Source organism: Oreochromis niloticus, linkage group LG13 (assembly GCF_001858045.2).
Source record: "Oreochromis niloticus isolate F11D_XX linkage group LG13, O_niloticus_UMD_NMBU, whole genome shotgun sequence".
NCBI lineage: Eukaryota > Metazoa > Chordata > Actinopteri > Cichliformes > Cichlidae > Oreochromis > Oreochromis niloticus.
The window spans coordinates 13,584,981-13,604,027 of NC_031978.2; the positions used below are offsets into that span (position 1 = coordinate 13,584,981).

The 19,047-nt window shown below is 41.0% G+C and overlaps 1 protein-coding gene and 1 long non-coding RNA gene across 2 annotated transcripts in view; one reads left to right on the plus strand and one right to left on the minus strand.

Annotated features, from left to right (window-relative positions):
* The window catches only part of hmx2 (H6 family homeobox 2), a 4,058-nt gene extending 2,565 nt beyond the window's left edge, over positions 1–1,493 (plus strand). The window contains exon 2 of the mRNA XM_003438282.5: positions 460–1,493. Within this exon, the coding sequence (XP_003438330.1) occupies positions 460–1,007 (548 nt within the window). The 3' untranslated portion in view covers positions 1,008–1,493. The remainder of the gene's footprint in view (positions 1–459) is intronic.
* A 667-nt stretch (positions 1,494–2,160) lies between these two features.
* LOC102080926 (uncharacterized) overlaps positions 2,161–19,047 on the minus strand; it is a 90,646-nt gene continuing 73,759 nt past the window's right edge. The window contains exon 4 of the long non-coding RNA XR_003213577.1: positions 2,161–2,247. This is a non-coding gene — a long non-coding RNA (uncharacterized LOC102080926). The remainder of the gene's footprint in view (positions 2,248–19,047) is intronic.

Genomic DNA, 19,047 nt, shown 5'->3' on the forward strand with positions numbered 1-19,047 from the left:
ACTAGCTTGTGTTTGAGACTGTTACACTGACACGCAGACCATCCGCTGCCACTTGTACGTTCTGCGCAGACTATCGCATCAGCAGCGGAAGAGTGGAAGGTCGAATAATTAGCCCTCTGTCTTTCCTCTCATTTCAAATTTAATTGAGCCTCCTAATTGACGAAACATGTTTCCAAAATGGCTGCACTACACGTCGTCAATTGAGCGTTAAATAGAGCTGGATTTAATTAATAGCTTACTGTACACCGTGCACACTCACGCTGAATTGTTTATTTAAAAAGTCACAGGCTTTCAGCAGTCGATTTAACAAGTCAGAGTTCACACTTGACGAACTCTCAAACTGAGTATGTCTAAAAAAATGTAAAACATATTTTTTTCAGTCGTTTAAAAAGCACGCTTAAATCATAGACCGCTTATGATAGCCTACTCATCACGTCCTTCTCCCCCTGCTGCGTTTAGGTCCCGCTAAAGGACTTCTGTCTGGAAATGACGGGCTCGCACGGCGGCCGCACCTGTCACAGCCTCTGCTGCAGGATTATAAGGAGGAGCAGGAGAGGCCGTGCCATCAAATGTCACCTCTGTCGGAGGAGAGACAAACAGACGGTGCGGACAAGCAGGGCAGCTCGGCCAAAAAGAAAACGCGCACGGTTTTCTCCCGGAGTCAGGTGTACCAGCTGGAGTCCACCTTCGACATGAAGAGGTACCTGAGCAGCTCGGAGCGGGCCTGCTTAGCCTCCAGCTTACAGCTGACGGAGACTCAAGTCAAGACGTGGTTTCAGAACAGGAGGAACAAATGGAAACGACAGCTCTCTGCTGAACTGGAGGCGGCCAACATGGCACACGCCTCCGCACAGACACTAGTGGGGATGCCGCTGGTTTTCAGAGATAACTCCTTACTGCGTGTTCCCGTCCCTAGGTCTATCGCCTTTCCGACGCCCCTGTACTACCCGGGAAGCAACCTGCCAGCGTTACCTTTATACAACCTGTATAACAAAATCGAGTACTGATTGACTCTGCTGTATGTTCACTGCAGTCCACGAAAAAAAAAAGAAAAGCATTACAAAACAATACGACATTCTAGGTGTCTCATAAGCCTTGTATATCAATTGTATCACTTTTTTGTTGAGAAAACTCTTATTATGCAGTCATTGTATGTCTCACAAGAAAGCAATCAAGCTTCCCTATATGTATAAAATACACCATGTGTATAATTAATTATAACGATTTTGTATTTTTATTTTAACTTCTTCTTTAAGTGATAAAATACTGGATTTAATCCTTCATATCACATTTGAGAAATATGTTAAAAAAGGCCGACTTTTACACTGTTTTTTATTCCGAATTGGTTTGTCAAAGATATTTTAAGTTTCACTCCACCTGACGCAAAACTGACAGGAAACACTCAATTCTTCCATTTAAGGAAAAATATCATTGTTTCTATTGTAATCTAGACCTTCAATAATAACCTTCTCATTCAATAAATTTTCTATTTCAGTGAAAAATTTGGTTTGCTTGGTTTTATTTGTAAACTTTGCCACTGGTACATCCCCCTCAGCACACAGGGCTAAGAATTATTGTAAATAAGAAAACCAAAATTATTTCAGCTGTTCTGAGATTCCTGAAGAGCACAATAGCAACCATCTTTTTATGTTAATGAGTATTAATTTAATATATTTTTTTCTCGTTGTATTCTTGAATTAACTGTTTTATTATATGTAAGATTTAACCACAACTAAAATGTGTGTCAGGGAAAAAAAGGGAAGACACTGCAGTAAATTCAGAAACACTAGACGACTATTGGCTCTCACATTTCACTAAAATGTATTAGTTATTTTATAATGCTAAAGGTTGTGAGCTTTTTGTGATGTGCATTTTAATCGGACTACATTTTTAAGAAATACAAATGTACTTATAGGGAATGCGGTGTGAAGTAGTGATTGCTAAGTACACTAGCCTGCAAATATTCTAAATGACCAAACTCTGTCTAAATCTATTGAGTTCATCAGAGAGATACAGCTAAATCTGATTTGTTAGCCAGTTTTAGTAATATTTTTGTATACGCTAGTGACCAGCGAACTCCTCTGTAAATTAAGAGATTGGTGACCAGAGCAGAAGCAGATAAAGCACATTTCAGGCTGGAAAAGAGTTGCTTACTATCACTGGCCAATCATGCCTCTGGGCGGGATCTTCTCTCATTTGAAGTCTGCCTTCTGTGGCTCTGAAGCATCAGGACTTGTAGGGGGAAACCTAAGAAGGAGGCGTTTTGTCAAACTTTAAGACTGGCTGTCATTAGACTGTGCTCTTTATCTGTCTGTGTAGTTAATTATTTTATCAGCTCCCTTTTGAATTCTGGACACCACATGTTTGTGTGTCTGGTTAATGCAGGAGCTTGTTTAGGTTTTCAAGAGGCCTGTTGCACTAAATCGGCTCATGCTGTCAGTGTTTACTATCTAATAACAATTCACTACATGTAAATATTAACCATAAACCTGAACATAATCTCAGACACATACACGCACTGACTCACAAGCACATACACTTGCACATGTCCTGTGGTTGATGGGGAGCGATAAAATTGTGTCATTTGCCAGCTTTTCTTGGGTGTCACATCATGTACAAGGCCCCCCCTCCACCCAACCAAGCCCTTCTACCCATCCCACCAATCTCTCACTGTGTGCTAATGGCTACATTACCTAGCAGAATCATGACTAGCCAGGCTCTGCTGCCCTGCAGATTATGCCTGACCCAATTTCTGCAACAGCCGCCCTGTGTTTCTGGGAAAATGGATAGCGTTAGACAACAGCAGTGATTTATGGGCAACTCCAGCAGCAGCGAAGAGGTGAGGTGCAGGAGGATGAATTTGTGACAGATAGGAGAGAGAGTGAAAAGAGAGATAGAGAGAGGGATGGGGGACAGTAACGCTTATGAAAAGGAGCAATAGCTTTGGTTGAATGAAGCTGTTTATTAGTTTCCAAGTGGTCATTATGTCATCAGGTGTGACGGTAATGTGCTGCTCTTTTGGATGGATGTTTGCACCCCACTGACTTCTGGGAAATCTGCATGACCTGTCACCTGAAGTTGTTTGATTTACAAGACAAGGAGAGAGGGAGAGAGATGTGTGGAGATGTTGTGAAGAGAAAATAAGAGCCAAAGTGAAAGAGAGGAATAGGTGGGTGGGTGGGTGGGGGGGGTGTTCGATGTAACTATGTATCACTGCAATGGCAGGCGTGAATTACAAATTTTAATAGCAAGGCAATGAAAATGATTTGAAGTGGTTTAAACTGCAAAGAGACAGCGACTGGCATGGTGATGAAGATTTGTTGAGATGATATGTTGTGCCTTAGGATTCATCAAACCTGCCTGGTAAGGTGAAAAGCAAGTGTAATTCACTCTGTGGTATAATTTATGATGGGAGTAATGGAAACTGTGGGCTACACACAGTGTGGAGAGGGAGAAGCAAAGACAGCGTGCACCTGGCAAATTGATTCTCAGGATAGTTTTTATAGCATATTTACAGAATCGTAATGAATTAAAACCCCCAGATATCACCTCTTTTACATCTTGAGATAAAATGAAGATCAAAACTAAATTAATTGAGTCCACGTTAAATTGATATAGGCTGCAAAAACACTATCTAACACTTTACTTTTTCATTAATAATGTTCTCTTCTAACATCTGAAGATTTCTTCTTCTTCTTTTTTAAAAAAAATATCCCTTCCTTTCATCATTTATTTGGATGAGGGCTTTTCAACTACCTCCCAACATATTTACAGCACCAATTTGATTTAAAGAGGGTATGTGTGGCTTCATATTAGAGTGGAAGGTTATGAAGTATAACACCACGAGCAGATGCAGAGCCCCGGGTCTGCCTCAAGACAAGAGTTTTAAAAGCGATCGCAATGCATTAAGCCAGACAACTCTCAAGACCTGTTTGCTCCCTAAATGAATTTGAGAGGAGCGTAACAAGATTTTTGAGGCAGGCCCTGTCATCCGCTGGCTTTAACCAGCTTCTGTATTTATGGGCTAATGGTTAAAAAGGAGAGCTTGGAGCAGAAGTGATTTTTCATGATTCTGTTTTATATCAACTGGAAATGAAGGAGCTGAAGGGAAATTGTGTTTGTCCCCCCTCCACAGCCTCTACCCCTTCGCCTTAACAGGGGAGGAATATGCTACCAGGCAAATGGCTGCAGTAAATGCAACATATGGACTAAGTTTATTAAATGAAATAAGGTAAAGTTACGGCTTTATAAATTACTTTAAACCAAAATTATAATGAAAACCTGTAATGGGGGCTATATCTTTAAAATATATAAATACGCCTTTCAATAAAAGTTTAAGTCTGTTGTTTGATTAAAAATAAAAAAATGGTGTTCAGTCTCAAAATCAGTTTACATAAACTCGTGATATTGTGACTGTCTAGATTAATATATTGTATATTTTGAGATGTTTAAAAACTGAAGGTCAAATAGAAGAATCTCTTTTATTTGAACCATAATGAAAACCTTTCCATGCCTAAGTCAAACTACTCAAGAACAATATTTACCCAGTAATGTGGACTAGTGCTTTAATGGCAAAATGCACTGTGCGTCATTGTAAAATTACCGACCATTTCTTGAAACTCCGATTCTGAAGTGCCCTTCTCTGGTCAATATGCATCAAACTATTATAGACTACAGTATGTGCAGAGAATTCGGCTATTACTTTAGAGATAAGTCCATTAGCATTACCTTTGACACAATAATGGATGTGAGATATAATTTTGTGCACTCCATTTTGTATTTGTAAGGATAATAGGGGGATTATCTTGAAGGCCTTATGCTACACGCTCAAGCATGAGACCTCAGAGACAGAGAGCTCTGCAACAGTTGTTTTCACATCCTCCCCTCTCTCCCTCAGCCCTCCCCTCTGCTCCAAGACCCTCTCGGAGAGAGGCAGGGAAGATAAAGCATGTCATTATTCTATTAAAGACCTACAATTTTTGTAATGGGACTTGCAGTGGTCGGCAGAAGTGCAGGCAGCTTCTTCAATATCCTGGACATTATTTGCTCGTTTAGTTAAATGATGTTTCTAATTCCCTCATAATTACTTGTAATGAGGCTGTCTCCCTCGTTTTGATGCGGCTACATCTTAATACAGCATGGCATTCTTTTTTAGGGATAATTACCTCTCATGAGGCTGTGGAGCAAGGCTGGGGTTTGTTGTGCGCTGCACACGTGGCAAATTGGCTTGTTTCCTGCCATCTTGTCTTCCTGCAAATTGGTAAATTAAGTTTCTCGGCTGGAGCATTAGAACTGTTAAGTTTGCTTTCTCGGCTCCTTCAAATGATTGGATTCACTGACAGAGAGATGGCCGCATATTCTCTGTTTTGTCTCATTAACTTTGTACGCTTTACAGAGCTGAATATTGGAGCATTAACAAAACTGTTACAAACACGGTTTTAAAATAATCTGGGCATGTAACCCAGATCACAGGGGAACACAAAGCATGCTAATTCCTTAAGGCTAAATTTTACATTCATGCTTTATTATTAAGCCAGTGAGTCTAAACTTTAATCCAGTTTTACTGAGAGACAAATCCCAACATTGTTGTGGGAAAAAAAGAAGAAGCTGGAATCCAAATTAGGTCAATTTGTTATAGTGCTAAAAGACAACAGTGGTGCCATAAAATGTATCTGCACTGCTACTGTGTCAAAAAAACCAAAAGGTACTGAACCAGTTCTGTAATTTTCCTCTTGATAACATTATCAGGAGAGCTGTGCATTACCTTATATTGTGGGTAATAATTAACTATTTTATATTCAAGAGTTTAAACATGCTATAGATATGCAGAATTTAAGCTCACGATGGATTTTCCCTTCCTGTTTCCCATCAGTTAGTAGACCTGTCTGTGCTATCCCTCTGAAATGATCCAGCTGCCGTACTCCAACCGCAGCCATTGCAGGGTTGGGTGAGGGGTTTTTATTTCTAAGTGCTGATGTGTCGCAGACAGTTTGGCTCTACAAGGGCCTGTTACACGCCGATTAAAGAGAGGGAAGGAGTGCTCCCGCAGGGCGGCCTTGTACATTTACCCTGACCACAAAAAGGTCTAACGTTTACGCCCTGGTGCTGACATGACCTTCAAACAAGGTCCCTCTGCTGCCTGGGTGGATACTGGAACTGTCTGGAGCCCTGCAGTGGACCTAACAGACAGACAGGAAGAAATCATATCTTTTATATCAGGAATGCCCTGTCATATCCTGGGAAGTGAGAAGATATGGCTTTTATTGGAAAATACAAGAAAGGATAGTTATTTTTTGCACTTTTATGGCAATATGTGATTGTGATTTTATAAAAGCCTTTGTCAGATTCACTGAATGTTGGAACATGATATGACAATATTCTTGCCATTAAAATCCCCTACACTGAACAAACTGACACACATAAAAGACACTAAATACTTCAGATCCAAATCCAGTCCACAGTCATCTATTGGTGGATGATAAACACATCACTGCTTATTGTTTTTATTAGTGAGAGCACAGGCATATTCTCAAGTGATCCCTTTGTCTTTTCTGGGCCAGTGATCCATTTGTTATGAGATATGATATTGAGGTCTTCTTAACATGGAGAGTTGTGATCTCTTTGTAAGGACCAAGTGGTCTCTTTCAGCTGCAGGGGTCTCATGTATAGAGAGATAATCTATCACTTCAGTCTGAGACTGACTGCTGATCACATAGCCTGCAGTGCAGCAGCAGGCAGTACAATGAAAGCAGCACACTATCACCTGACAGCTAATTAGGGATCACTCCCCTGGAAGGGAATACATTGTCTTTGAGGGAATGAGGGAAAGAAAGCAAGAGGTCACTGAAATCTGTGTGAAGTGTCAGTCAAAGCCACAAGACACCTGCAATTTCGAAAGGGAATTTATCAAAGAGTGGACTTCCTGATGTCTGGTTATCTTTGTTCTAAACAGTAAATAATATCTAAATTATAGGCTGTTTTAGTTCTTCTGTCCTGTTCCCCACACGCATGAACTCAAGTAAGAACTTCATACTGTATCTAGACATTCATACAGTCCTTTTTAAATCTCAGAGTTCAGCAACGGCAATTCTCCCCAATTTTGTCTGCTAGTATGGCCATATTCATGGCAGTGAGTGTGTGTGCGTCCATATGCACAGCCAGGAGTGTCAGTCTATGGCTTATATGAGAGACCTGGGATTTCTTTGAAAACACATTTGTAACCATTAGTTGAGTGTAAGGTTTCATGTGCAGAGTGCATCCTCTGGACTGGTGTCAGAGTTTCTGTGAGGCTCTGTGGCAGCCTCTCTTGGAGGAACTGCACTGAGAGAAGGAGGATGGAGGTGGTGGCTGGGGGGGAGGAGGAGGAGGTGGGGGGATCACTGGAGCCTACGCGTCCCACCAACAATGCATCACGGCAGGCAGGGTGTAACCCGAGCCCCCCCTCTGGCCCTGGTGTGGCCTGCCACCGTGCACTCCCTCTCGGCCTCTTTTGCACCCCCAAGATGCTTTTAAAGAGATTTGGCCAGTGAGAGACTGGTTCTTCAAAAGAATCGTCATCACATTAGAAAGGAATTAGCCAGTCCTAAGGCCAAGGATTCCCTGACCTGACTAATTCTGCACCTCTAAGCAATCCGTCTCATGCCTAGGCGGCTGGCGAGGCACGTTCCTGGTGTACAGAGGAGGAGGTGCTTTAGCAGGGGAGATTCCAGTTGTCCTGCAGGTGGGCAAACTTTGCATAGGTGCTCGGGAAAGGTTACTGGATAATCCATCAGAATAACATCTGCAGGTAGACTTGAAAGATGTCTAATGAAATATGTGAAACTATAACTATATGTAAAACGGCATTCTAAGGATTTGTAATGAAACAAAGTCTTATTGCCGATTGAAGCAAACATACAGATTTATTAATTCAATGTATTTATTTAAGAATTTCATTCAAAAAAATTCTGAATCTACTTTGAAATTAATGGATAGTACGATCTAATTTATTTGCTAAAATCTTTCTGAAATCTTGGATGCAGGCCTCCATTAACATAATTTCTTCAGTTCAGTCCAGAGAAACCATTTCAGCACTTGGCCACCTGTTCTTCTAAGCCTGAAGGGCTCACTGGCAACAACCTTCCCTCTCACTATTTAGACAAACTAATCTGATTGGGGAAAAGAAGGAGGTGGGGAAGGGCAGAAACTTACAAACCACATGCTGCAGGGTGGGACTCGACACCACCTCTTTTCCAGGGTCTCTGATCGTTAAGGAGCTACCATAGCCATCAGCATGATCAAGCTAACACACAGTAGGAGGACCGGCGAAACAGACAAAAGAGAGAAAACACGTAATACTCCCAGTGGCATACGCAAACTGATTTCAACACATTTTAAAAGCCTGATTGGGTTACAAATGTACAAATGTAATTACTATTTTGTTTCAAAGGCACAAATGCAAGTGAGGCCGTAAGTCTTTTATTCTTACATCTCTTATAGGACTTCACTATTTGATCCTTTTCCATACATCAAGCGTGTATGATTCTATATGGTAGCTCAAAAGACACACTTTAAAACCACTGATCTGGAAAGACACTGGAGAGTGTGTGAAGTAAAACATACACTTGTTAAACCAGCATGACCCAAGCAACTTGCCAGTTAGGAAGTGGTCCATCATGTCAAACTCATTTGCAAAGAAAGGGATTAACCCTTAAGGTTCGAAGGTCGAGATCAAAGGGTGTCCCCCTTGGGACCGCACGGAGAGCCTTGGAGAAACGCAGATCCCAAGCTTTTGTAAAGGAATCTTCTAATTACAATAAATCTCCACTGCAAGGTAAAGCCAGAAGTGCTTGGTACAGTGGCTATATGATATCTCTTTCCTGAGGGCCTGCAGGTAGTCTATAGATGTTTGGATAGAAGACTGATAGGAGAGAATGGTTGCCACCAGGGTAGTGGCCTCTCATTTGCCCAGGTCAGAACCTCAGAGAGTGATCACAGGTTTCACAGCTCAGGCTGACCAGCACCTCTGAACTTTTATAGCCTCTGGTGTGTAACTGGGTCTTTGACCTTGCCCACAGATTAGTATCAGTATCAGTCCTAGTACTGGATTTAACTCTTAGTTATCCTTCTTTTATTGTTTTGTTTTCACATGAAGGCATGTCATGGTTGGGTTCCTTTCCATAAGAACCCAACTCTGAAGTTGGGACTTTAGGTCTCTAATGTGAGCTCTTGTTATTTGGTTCCATGTTGCACTCTGATCTCTTCGGTCACGCTGTGTGATATTCCAGGAGACACGATTTTAAAATCGGTGCCTCATGACAACCCCATGTGCATATGTTTAGGCTTAAGAAATGTTTGATTTTTTTTATCTAATTATAGCTAAAACAAAACAATATTTTGCACTATATGGCATAAAAGGGGACCACACAGCATCCTACCTGGCAAAGTAAAGTTAAAGCTATGTCCTGAAGATTTATATTGATTTTTCTATGAGATGGCTGTGGGGAACTCATAGGCTGTATGTTCGACTGTTTTCCCCTCTACATATTGAATATCGCTTGCAGAACAACCTTCTTTGTTCCCTCTTCATGTAAAGTTGTCTGACACTCTCTGTGCTTTCCAATGAGCGCTACTGTTGGCCAAAGGGGTGGAGAGAGGAAAAGGAGGGGAGAATAGTAGTTTGTTCTTCCTGCAATTAGCATTCACGGTTAGCTAAGCAGAACTAATGCAGCGAATCTTTGAGTCTCACATTACCTGTCCTCCACTGCTGGAGTACCTGCAGGCCAGATTAAACTGTAGCAAGACGACAAACCCCTGTGTATCCATTACAAGTCTTTTATTATTAGCTGTGTTATTGGTAATTCCTTTTGAATTGCCATGACAAAAACTATGCGATGGCTAAGACGGGCTTCAAAAAAGTAGGATACTGCATGGGTGTGGATAACGTGCTAGTGATACTGTAATTTTGAAAACAAACTGAGAGTAAGAGTTACGCCTGTACTGCTGTGGTATTGTTTGGCAGTGCTGACGGAAGGCGTAACTCCCAGCGGCGCATTTTGATCTGGCCTGTTTTAAGTGATGGGCTTCCCATGACAACAGTTAGCCCTGTCACATGTCAGGACAAGAGGCATCTGCCCTCAAACGTCAACCCCTCCTCGACTTCATTCATATTTTATGGCCCTGTCTTTCTCATCTAATTTTTTTAATCTTCAACCCATCTCCATTCAGAGATCAATTCGGTCAATTACCTTTTACTCATGAAAGCAGCAATTTGCATTTTCTCATGCAACATAAATATAAAAGTTGGTGAATTCAATCAGTTCAGTAAATATTATGTTGCAGAAGAAAATGAGAAATGAAGACAATGGGCTCGTACACAGTATGTTCTTTATCATGTAGGTCAAAACCAAATGATCTCATGACTCCCTTTTCATGTGGGGCAGGATCGGGGTATGGGCTCTGCGTGTCAACATTATGGGATATGGATAAAACTGTGGTGATCTCATGAGTCTTCAGTGACACAATAAAATAGTGACTTAGTACACCTTGTCACGCAAGAAAATATCACAATGCAGTTTTCAGCTCAAGGATTTGTGTTCTTGTTGGGCATTATAGTTAACACACAAACAAAAGAACAAGCTTTTATTATTTGTCACATACAGTATCATACAGAGTACAACATGCAGTGAAATGTTTTTGTGTCCGTGCTGCGGACAGGCTGGAGACGTAGCCGCGCCATTCCAGGGCTTGGTTTTTAGCATGGGGGGTCTAGCCAGGACCCTTACTGGGTGGGAATCGAACTTGTGACTCCTGCTCCAAAGGTGTGTAGTCTTACCACTACACACTGTGTGTGTGTCTGTGTAGCAAAATAGCGAGAAAACCAAAAAGAAGTACTACAGTTTAATTAAAAGAGAATCGATGTTGCAGGCTAATGCTCTTCCATATTTTTCTTCATTTGCTCCTCCTGAGTATCTTGATTTGCTCTGTTTATCCTCAGCTAATCATTATCAGTTCTCTGAAGTGCTGTCTTATCAGTTACAAACAGGTACAAGCAGCACAAGTGCTCCCAATTGATTCACTAAAGGCCCCCAATGTGACGAGGCCACTGTCTAGTCGCACGGAGCCCAAGAAGAGACACTGCTCAAAATCAATAATTCTTCTTGTGTCACTGACTCTGCTAAAGTCCACACTTCTTGTAGCCCAGCATTGATGATATTAACTGCATAAGTTGTTTTATGCAATATGAAACCCAAGTGATGTAAATATAGCTTGAGTGCACTTTGAAAAACCGGTGTTATGCTGGGATACTGGAATTGATTTGGATATATGCTTGATTTTATTTTCCACTTTTCTTTTTGGTCATGACTTCTACAAATGTCTCCTCTTTGGCTTTACCTCTTTTATTATATGGGACTAAAATATGCTTTTCAGTTAAAAAAAAGAAGTAATAGTTGTTGCAACAATCAATGGGCAGTAATTTCTGGAAAAGGTTATGGCACATTCTACCAAATGGTTAGAGGCAGTTTCATTTAATTAATGTTGTAGTCTGTGTTTGACGTACATGGTTTTAGCAGAAAATTGATAATGCTGCTGGACAGCCAGGCTCAGAAACCTGGTGCTATTTGCAGGGGCATTACAGGGGAATCTTGTTGCAGCATATGGATTTAAAAAATAATAATCGCATTTCACTTTGATTGCCTGGTGGACACAGCTTATATTTGACTCAGTGATTTAGTTTTAACCAGAATCCGACCAAATTTGAATAAACACAGAGATCTGATGGGTTTTCCGAAATATTCCATGAATATGTTTTGAAGATTGAGGTACAACTCCAAGTGCTTCTGTGTCTCACTTACATATTTCTGTTTGTATCACCATGTCTCCTTGTTGAACCACAGCTACTTCCCTCTACTTGATGTGCAATCTAAATAAAAAAGATTGTAATATAATAAAGGACCCATAGTCCCTACTTATACGGTGCTTATTGAGTGGAACATTGAGATTTATATAACTCCTCTCAATGAGAGAGAAAAGGAGAGAAAGAGGGAAAGAGTATTTCTCCATGATTGCGAGGGGGGTTTAAGGTTACCAACTAATTTCCCAGTCGTTACTGCCGACAGTGCCACATCCGGCTTCCTCAGTGTTTTTCAACGGGGAACAGTACAATCTGTTATACTGGAGGGATCATCAGCTCTTCCTCAACCAATGATTACAAGTAATTACCTGTTTTTCGCTCCCTCCCTCCATCCATCCCCCCTCCTCCTCTATCTCTCTGTCTCTCTCTCTTCTCCTTTCTCCCTTGAGCTATTACCCTAACTGGCTGTTGTGGAGCAAAGAGGAGGTGTGTTGAGAACAAGGCAGGCTTTTATGGACTCCCCACCAGCGCCACTCCACACCGCTCCATTTTGAAATTATCGGGTCCCCTTGCTTTTGAAGTCTCTGTAAGCGCACCCTCCTATTTACGAGATGGCTGTGTACTTAAAGGTCACAGATTGATCAAGAGGTCCTAAAGATGGCCTTTTCACTGAAAGCACTGCAATACTGTGGCTTCCACGGGCCACATCTGTAGGGAAAAAAGGAAAATAAAATGTATCACTCCCCCAAAGTCAGGCATATTCAGACTTTAATGTACAATTCCATTTACCCTGGAAAATGCCACAATTGAGTATGGAATTCACAATGAGCACAGCAATTTATCAGTGCTTTTTTGTCCATTTCTGCTGGCTCGGGCTTAAGAATATTTTACTTACTGATTACCTGCAGGTCATTTCATAAATGTGTCAGACTCTAACTTTGTTTGAACAGGAGACCTTCACTCCATTGTTTTGTCCATTTTAAAAAATGCATTTGACACACTCACAGGAAACAGCAGCATCAATATATTTGACAGTGTCTCTGCTAAAAAACAACAACGATCCGCCAGCGGTATACTGAATTTTATAACCCAGTATGATTTTATTGTAAAATCCCCAGTTAGATCATTTTACACCTTCCGGGGTATCTATACCTTTTTTTTGTCTTCTTCTTATTTTTAAATTAATCAAGAATTATCTCTAATTCCTAAATCTATGATGAGTTTGTTTCAGTTTTCTTAAAGTATTTTATGCAATATGAACATGTTTTAAGTACAATGCATTAACAAAAAACAGGTGCAACATTTTTTATTCATTACAATATTTTTTGGTCATTAACCAAAGCATGTTGTAATTTTCACAACATAAATAAACGTATCATTTCTAAGAATAATGACAAAGCACCGTATTGAGACTGAAAAAAACACTTCAGATTTGTGAATTTGTTCATTTTTTTTGCTTTTTTCTAGGCTGTCAGTTTATGTTTTCAAACTCGGGTCTGTGTTACAGATACAAAATAATGCTCAGTGAAGAAACGTCACTGACTTTAATTTATGAAGCTTTTTATTTTTCTGGTAAAAGCCCCCAAAACGTCAAGGTAAGGATTTTTTCTAAGACTCTTGTGTTACCTGACAAAAACGCTTACTTTACTGCCTTTTGGATTACCACACAATACACTTTATGTTCCTTCTGATGCATAAAAAAACATTAATATGTTCATCCAGTCATTGTATACTGCCAGTTGAGAGACCCCCCTCCCCCTGGAATAAATAGGGTAAAGGAAAGATGATGTGTCACTTTATGTGATGCATTTCGTACTCATTGCTCATTTTAAAAGGCTGAGAACAGCATCCAGCTCTTGGTTTTGATCACACTCTGCCTGCCTGTGACAGGCGATATTAGTTGTGTCTCAATCTATGGTGTTATAATCTGAACCTGCGATAAGGCGCACCAGTTCAAGATTGGCAGCATCATATAGTCAGTATAAAACTTATTAAAACAACCCATTAACTTAACTCAGGTTTAAGAGAAACTATCAAAGCCACGGGCCAACATCCCATCCTAAAAGTTGCATTCATAATAGGTCCTACAGTCGGTCTTAATTTAGATTTGTGCACATTCAGCCACAGCTGAGGGTGTACTGATTATCTCTGTATTCACAACCACTGGTGGTGTCTTTTGTCCCTTCTGCTTCCCCTCACCCCTAACCGGTTGCTGCAGATGGCTTCCCCCTCCCTGAGGCTAGTTCTGCTGGACGTTTGTTCCTGGTATAAGGGAGTTTTTCTTTCCTACTGTCACCAAGTGCATGCTGATAGGGTGTTGTCTCATTGTTGGGGTTTTCTCTGTATTACTGAATACAAATGATATTTCAAGAAAAAAAAAAATCACCCAAACTCCCGATCTGATCAGAGATAATCTCGCTAATAGGGGACCAATCAAAAAAAAAAAAATCTATAGTGTTTCCTTTTAAATGTATTTATCTAGTAATAACTAGTAATAACTAATAACTAATTTACCCACTCTCATCACAAGCAAGAAATGAACCAGTTCCAGGCTCCAACTATTTAAATCGCAATGGGATGAGTTTTTATTTTTTATTATACCAACAGTTATTACCTCATATGAATAACTGTGTTACCTCAGTGGGAAGATGGCATTTTAAGACAACAAAGTTAATTAACCAGTAATGTATATGATTATTATATTTCAGAGTTTTAGGATAGATGGACTGAGGCAGAGACCATGGCTGATCCCAGTTGTATTTTTGTTTTATTAATGTAATTCCCTGAATCAGATTGTTTGTCTAAGACTTACTCGCCCAGAACATCAACATGTCAGCACTAAAAACAAAAAACAAAAAGCTGTTCAAAGGCATGCAAGCTTTGTTCATCATAACAGCCTCAAACTTAACTCACTCTGTTATTATTATTGATAGTCAGTGCCTTCAGCATGTCTTATTAGCCCACTGGGGATGAATGAGAAACAGCCAGGCAGCACCATGCCAATTTAACTCTGTTTTAAAATATGCAAGCAGGATGGGTACTTTGGCAGCGGCGCTGACTCTGAAATGTTATTGATCGTATCACTCGTTGATAATATGACGCATGTCACACTCGACAACGATATAAGAAGAGGGGTCAGAGCTGTAGGACTAATGAAACTGTTTTGCGAGGGGAGAACGGAGAGATGGATGTTGTTTTCTACAACATTAACCTTGCAAATGGCTGCCAGAGAGCAGCTATGTTTCACGCCACACACGCGCGCACACTCACGCTATCAACTCTGGCAACTTCCTGATGGTTGACATTAACACCACGCCAAAAATCTCAAACCATTAAAAACACCTGTACTCATGCAGGGAGCTAAAATGAAGCCATATATTTCCAAATAAATGAAAATCTTATTAGCATCACAACAACGCTCGTGGCAAAATACTGGGTGATTTGAAAAGTGTCTCCTGCTGTCTGCTAGCGGGGATGACAGATGAGGTGAGGACGATGTAAAGGGATTGGTGTGGAAAAGGGTTGGGGTTGGGGTGTTTGGAGTGGCTGCAGAGAAACAGACCCTGAGTTAAACCCCTTCAAAATGAGTAATCTTACATAATAATATCCTCATGTGTCTTGATAAGAGCAAACCCTGAACAAGCCGACAGCATCCATCAGCATATCTATGAAAACCCACTAACAATGTTATGGATCCTGAAGGCAGCTATATCCATGGCAAACATGCTCTGTGAACCTCTGATTTGGAAAGTATATCTTTAACGACACCATTACCAGTGGCTATCACGATTACTGCATCCACAGCAACAATCCTCACAAAATCCATGATGTGAAACCACATTAACGCAGCTCCCATTGGCTCAGGATGTTGCTGTGCTGTTACACAGATGTACAGGCTACAAAGTCAAACAACCAAAGGCATTAAATGGTCTCTACAGACTGCACGGGCTATCCACTATTGTTTTAACAGGGAGGTAATTAACTGACTTTGTCAATAGGTGGGATGGAGAGCCAGTCTGCAAGGTGTTTATAGGTCCCAAGAGTCATTTCTGGGGTGAGGGGGCAAAGCAGAGCTCATCTATCCAAACTCAATGACCTGACAGATCCTCAACTAAAGGCTCACACTCATATCAATTATTGACGAGATAAAAGAGACTTTATTTAGAGACAAAAAAAAACACTGCTGTCACCACTGCGCAATTTGAATGATACAGATTTGTCTGTGTGCTTGACTGACTGTGCCCATGTACGATACATGTTTGTTGGAGGACGTGTTTGAATGTGCACAACTGTGTGGGTGTGTGTTAATCAGACATACTGAATGTGCACCCTTTTTATTTTCTAACACTCTGTATGGAAAGGTGCTGCGAATCAGTAAATGGCTCCCTTTGCTAATCATCTCTGCTGTAGCAAGGGAAAAAGGGAGAGATAAATGTTTGAGTGGAGAGGTTGAGGGCGTCTCTTTCAGACCTGCCCCTGCTGTCTGTGAATAAAAGCCTGAAAAGGAGCTACGACGACAGGCTAGAAGTGAGTCCAACTGGGCTTTGAAAATGCTGCCTCTTCTCCAGGCCTTGGTGCTAATGCATCTGACTCAAAGGCTGTAAGCCAGCGAGAGAGAGAAAGGCGGGAAGAAAGAAAAAGAGGAAGAAAGGGGTTGAGAGACAGGGAACTGGTGCTACAAAGGACAAAGAACTCCAAGGTGTGCACTCGGTATTCAGTAATTGGTAAAAGAAGCTTCATTTCTTACAGTGATTTCCTGTCTTTTTACCGTCTCTGACAACCGTGATGCTTTTAATAGGGGTATGAGTAGGGGCTATTCTGTCCACACCCCCCTCCCCTCGAGTCCCCTCGAACACCAACCTGTCTGGCTGCTCGGTGCTCAGCCTGACCACCCCTCCCGTCTCCTTCTCTCCTCACAAAATAGAAAAAGAAAAAAGCATTAACCATATTCTTTCTGTCATTCTCTCTTTTTGAATACCTCAAACCCCTTTAGCTTTAATCATTTCTGGATCAGGCTCAGTCCAAATAAGCCAAGCCATTTTCTGCACTCAATTACTCCCTTAACAGCATCAAAAAGAGAAAGGATTCAGGTATAGTGAGGAGAGAAAGAGGGTGAGAGGGAGAAAATTGTGAAGCATCTTCATCCGCCGAAATGCTTTGAATGCTTCGAAAGGCTTTCTTTTTTAATGAAAAACCAGTAATAAGAGATGGTTCTGACTATAACAAAATGTTTACTGTCTGTTCGCTAGCTGTGAGCTCTTCACTCTCCCCAGATAAATTGTTGAAGAGGGAGAGGGGGAATAAAGGCTTGAAGAAATGGGCCTCCAAATTACTACATTTCCACCGAATCCTACTTTCATTACCAAGGAAAATATATCAGAAGGTACTTCACTCCGAAAGGTATTTTAATAATACATTACTTTTCTCATAACTACTCTTAACCTTTAGATACAATGCATTTTGGATGAATGCATCTGTCACAGCTTGGTGTTCAGATAATGAGACATCCAAATCTTATTTACTGTTGTCTGCCTGAGCAAGATATTTCGCACATTGTACTGTGTGGCTGGCCCTTATCCAACCATATATGGCATATGTATATATATATAACAACTCAGCCCAAACTATAGGCCTGAATGAACTGAATGAAGGGGCAGTTCCATCCATTGCTTCGGGGTATTTCATGAAATGTATGCAGAAAGTGCATCTAAATAGGTTCCTCTTTTTCATGAAGTAGCACTCAATCTATAAGCATGGGCTCCGGGCTTGAAAATGCTGCCCTGTTTTTCCTCATTGCCCAAATTGCCCACATTGTTCTAAATGCCCGCCAGTAGATACAAATCAAGTATGAAATGTGTGAACACCAACAGAGGTCAATAAAGCATGTCCACAGTAATATAATGTGATTGATTTTTCTCTGAAGCTCTTTCTATACTGGATTCTGCACTGTGCACATTGCCGATGATAACACAAAAACTGCTGATGGTTAATCATAATGGCTCAGGGTGAGCACTTTACTTTCATACTCCCTCCTTCTCATACCCCGCGCTCATTTCCCCTCTCAGCCAGCTGATGGCCAGTAAGGTCAACATGACATGCATGCATCCCAGAACGCCATCCATACAGGCAAGAGCGGAAGCTGCTGTTTGGGTGCCTCACAAAGAGCCTCTACTGGCACTGGTAGTTTCTCTCTACAGTCTCTCATTATATCAGTAGTGATGCAATGGGGGCTGAGGTCGCACACTGAGCGCAGGGTGGCCGCTTTTCTAGGGTCCTCAACGGAAAAATAATATCTTTGCCTGCCAGAGGAATGCAAACAGTAAACAGAGAAAGTAAACAGGCAGATGTGAACCTCTTGTGCTGCAATCAATACCCCGCTCTGGACCACCAAAGGAACAATTCCATCAAGTGCCCACATGTTCTATTTTAAGTTACTTTTTATGTTTTGTTATTCTTGACAAAATGTTACTGTGTCATCCTGTTTTATGCACTGTTTAATTAAATTGTTATCTTCAATTTGAGTCAGGAAGTTGTGTGCTTGCTGCTAACAAACCTGAGGATTACACATATTCTTCCCCTAATTAAGGCAAATTACAAAAACACAGGGGATGAGTGCAGGGGTAGTATACTGCGTTGGAGTCTAATAGGTTACTTTGGTATTAAAGCTGGCAAAGAGAAGTTATGCATTTGGGGTATGAAAAGAAAGCATCTGCAATGTCTCTGCAAAGCACCTTTTAAAAACATACTCAAAATTATAGCTCTCTTCTTTGCTAAGATGATCATTTACAGCACACGAACAAAGCTGCCAGCTATCTAGGGTGTTAATTAAATCTGGATGCCTTTTAATGCATTTAAACACCCACTTTATATTGTCCGCTCTTCATCTGTCCACAACGTATTTTACCATTCCCTTATTATGCTCTTTAAAGAAGAAAATCCGGGCCAAATGAATGTTCACAGAGAAGAACAGAAGCTTTGACTCTTAATGGGCATGTTAGCACGGCAAAGTCGCTAATGGACGATGCTAATTATCACAAGCTTGGAAGGTCTCACAAAGGGAGTGGATCAATATGTGATGCGCTTGTTCTGCTCATTCATAGATGTTGGATGATGACATTCGCTCGCACTAGACAAGAGTGCATTGTATGGCTGGGATGATGGCAATGACTGGGAGGGTGAGGACCAAGAGTGTTCTGCTCTTTCATTTCCAACGT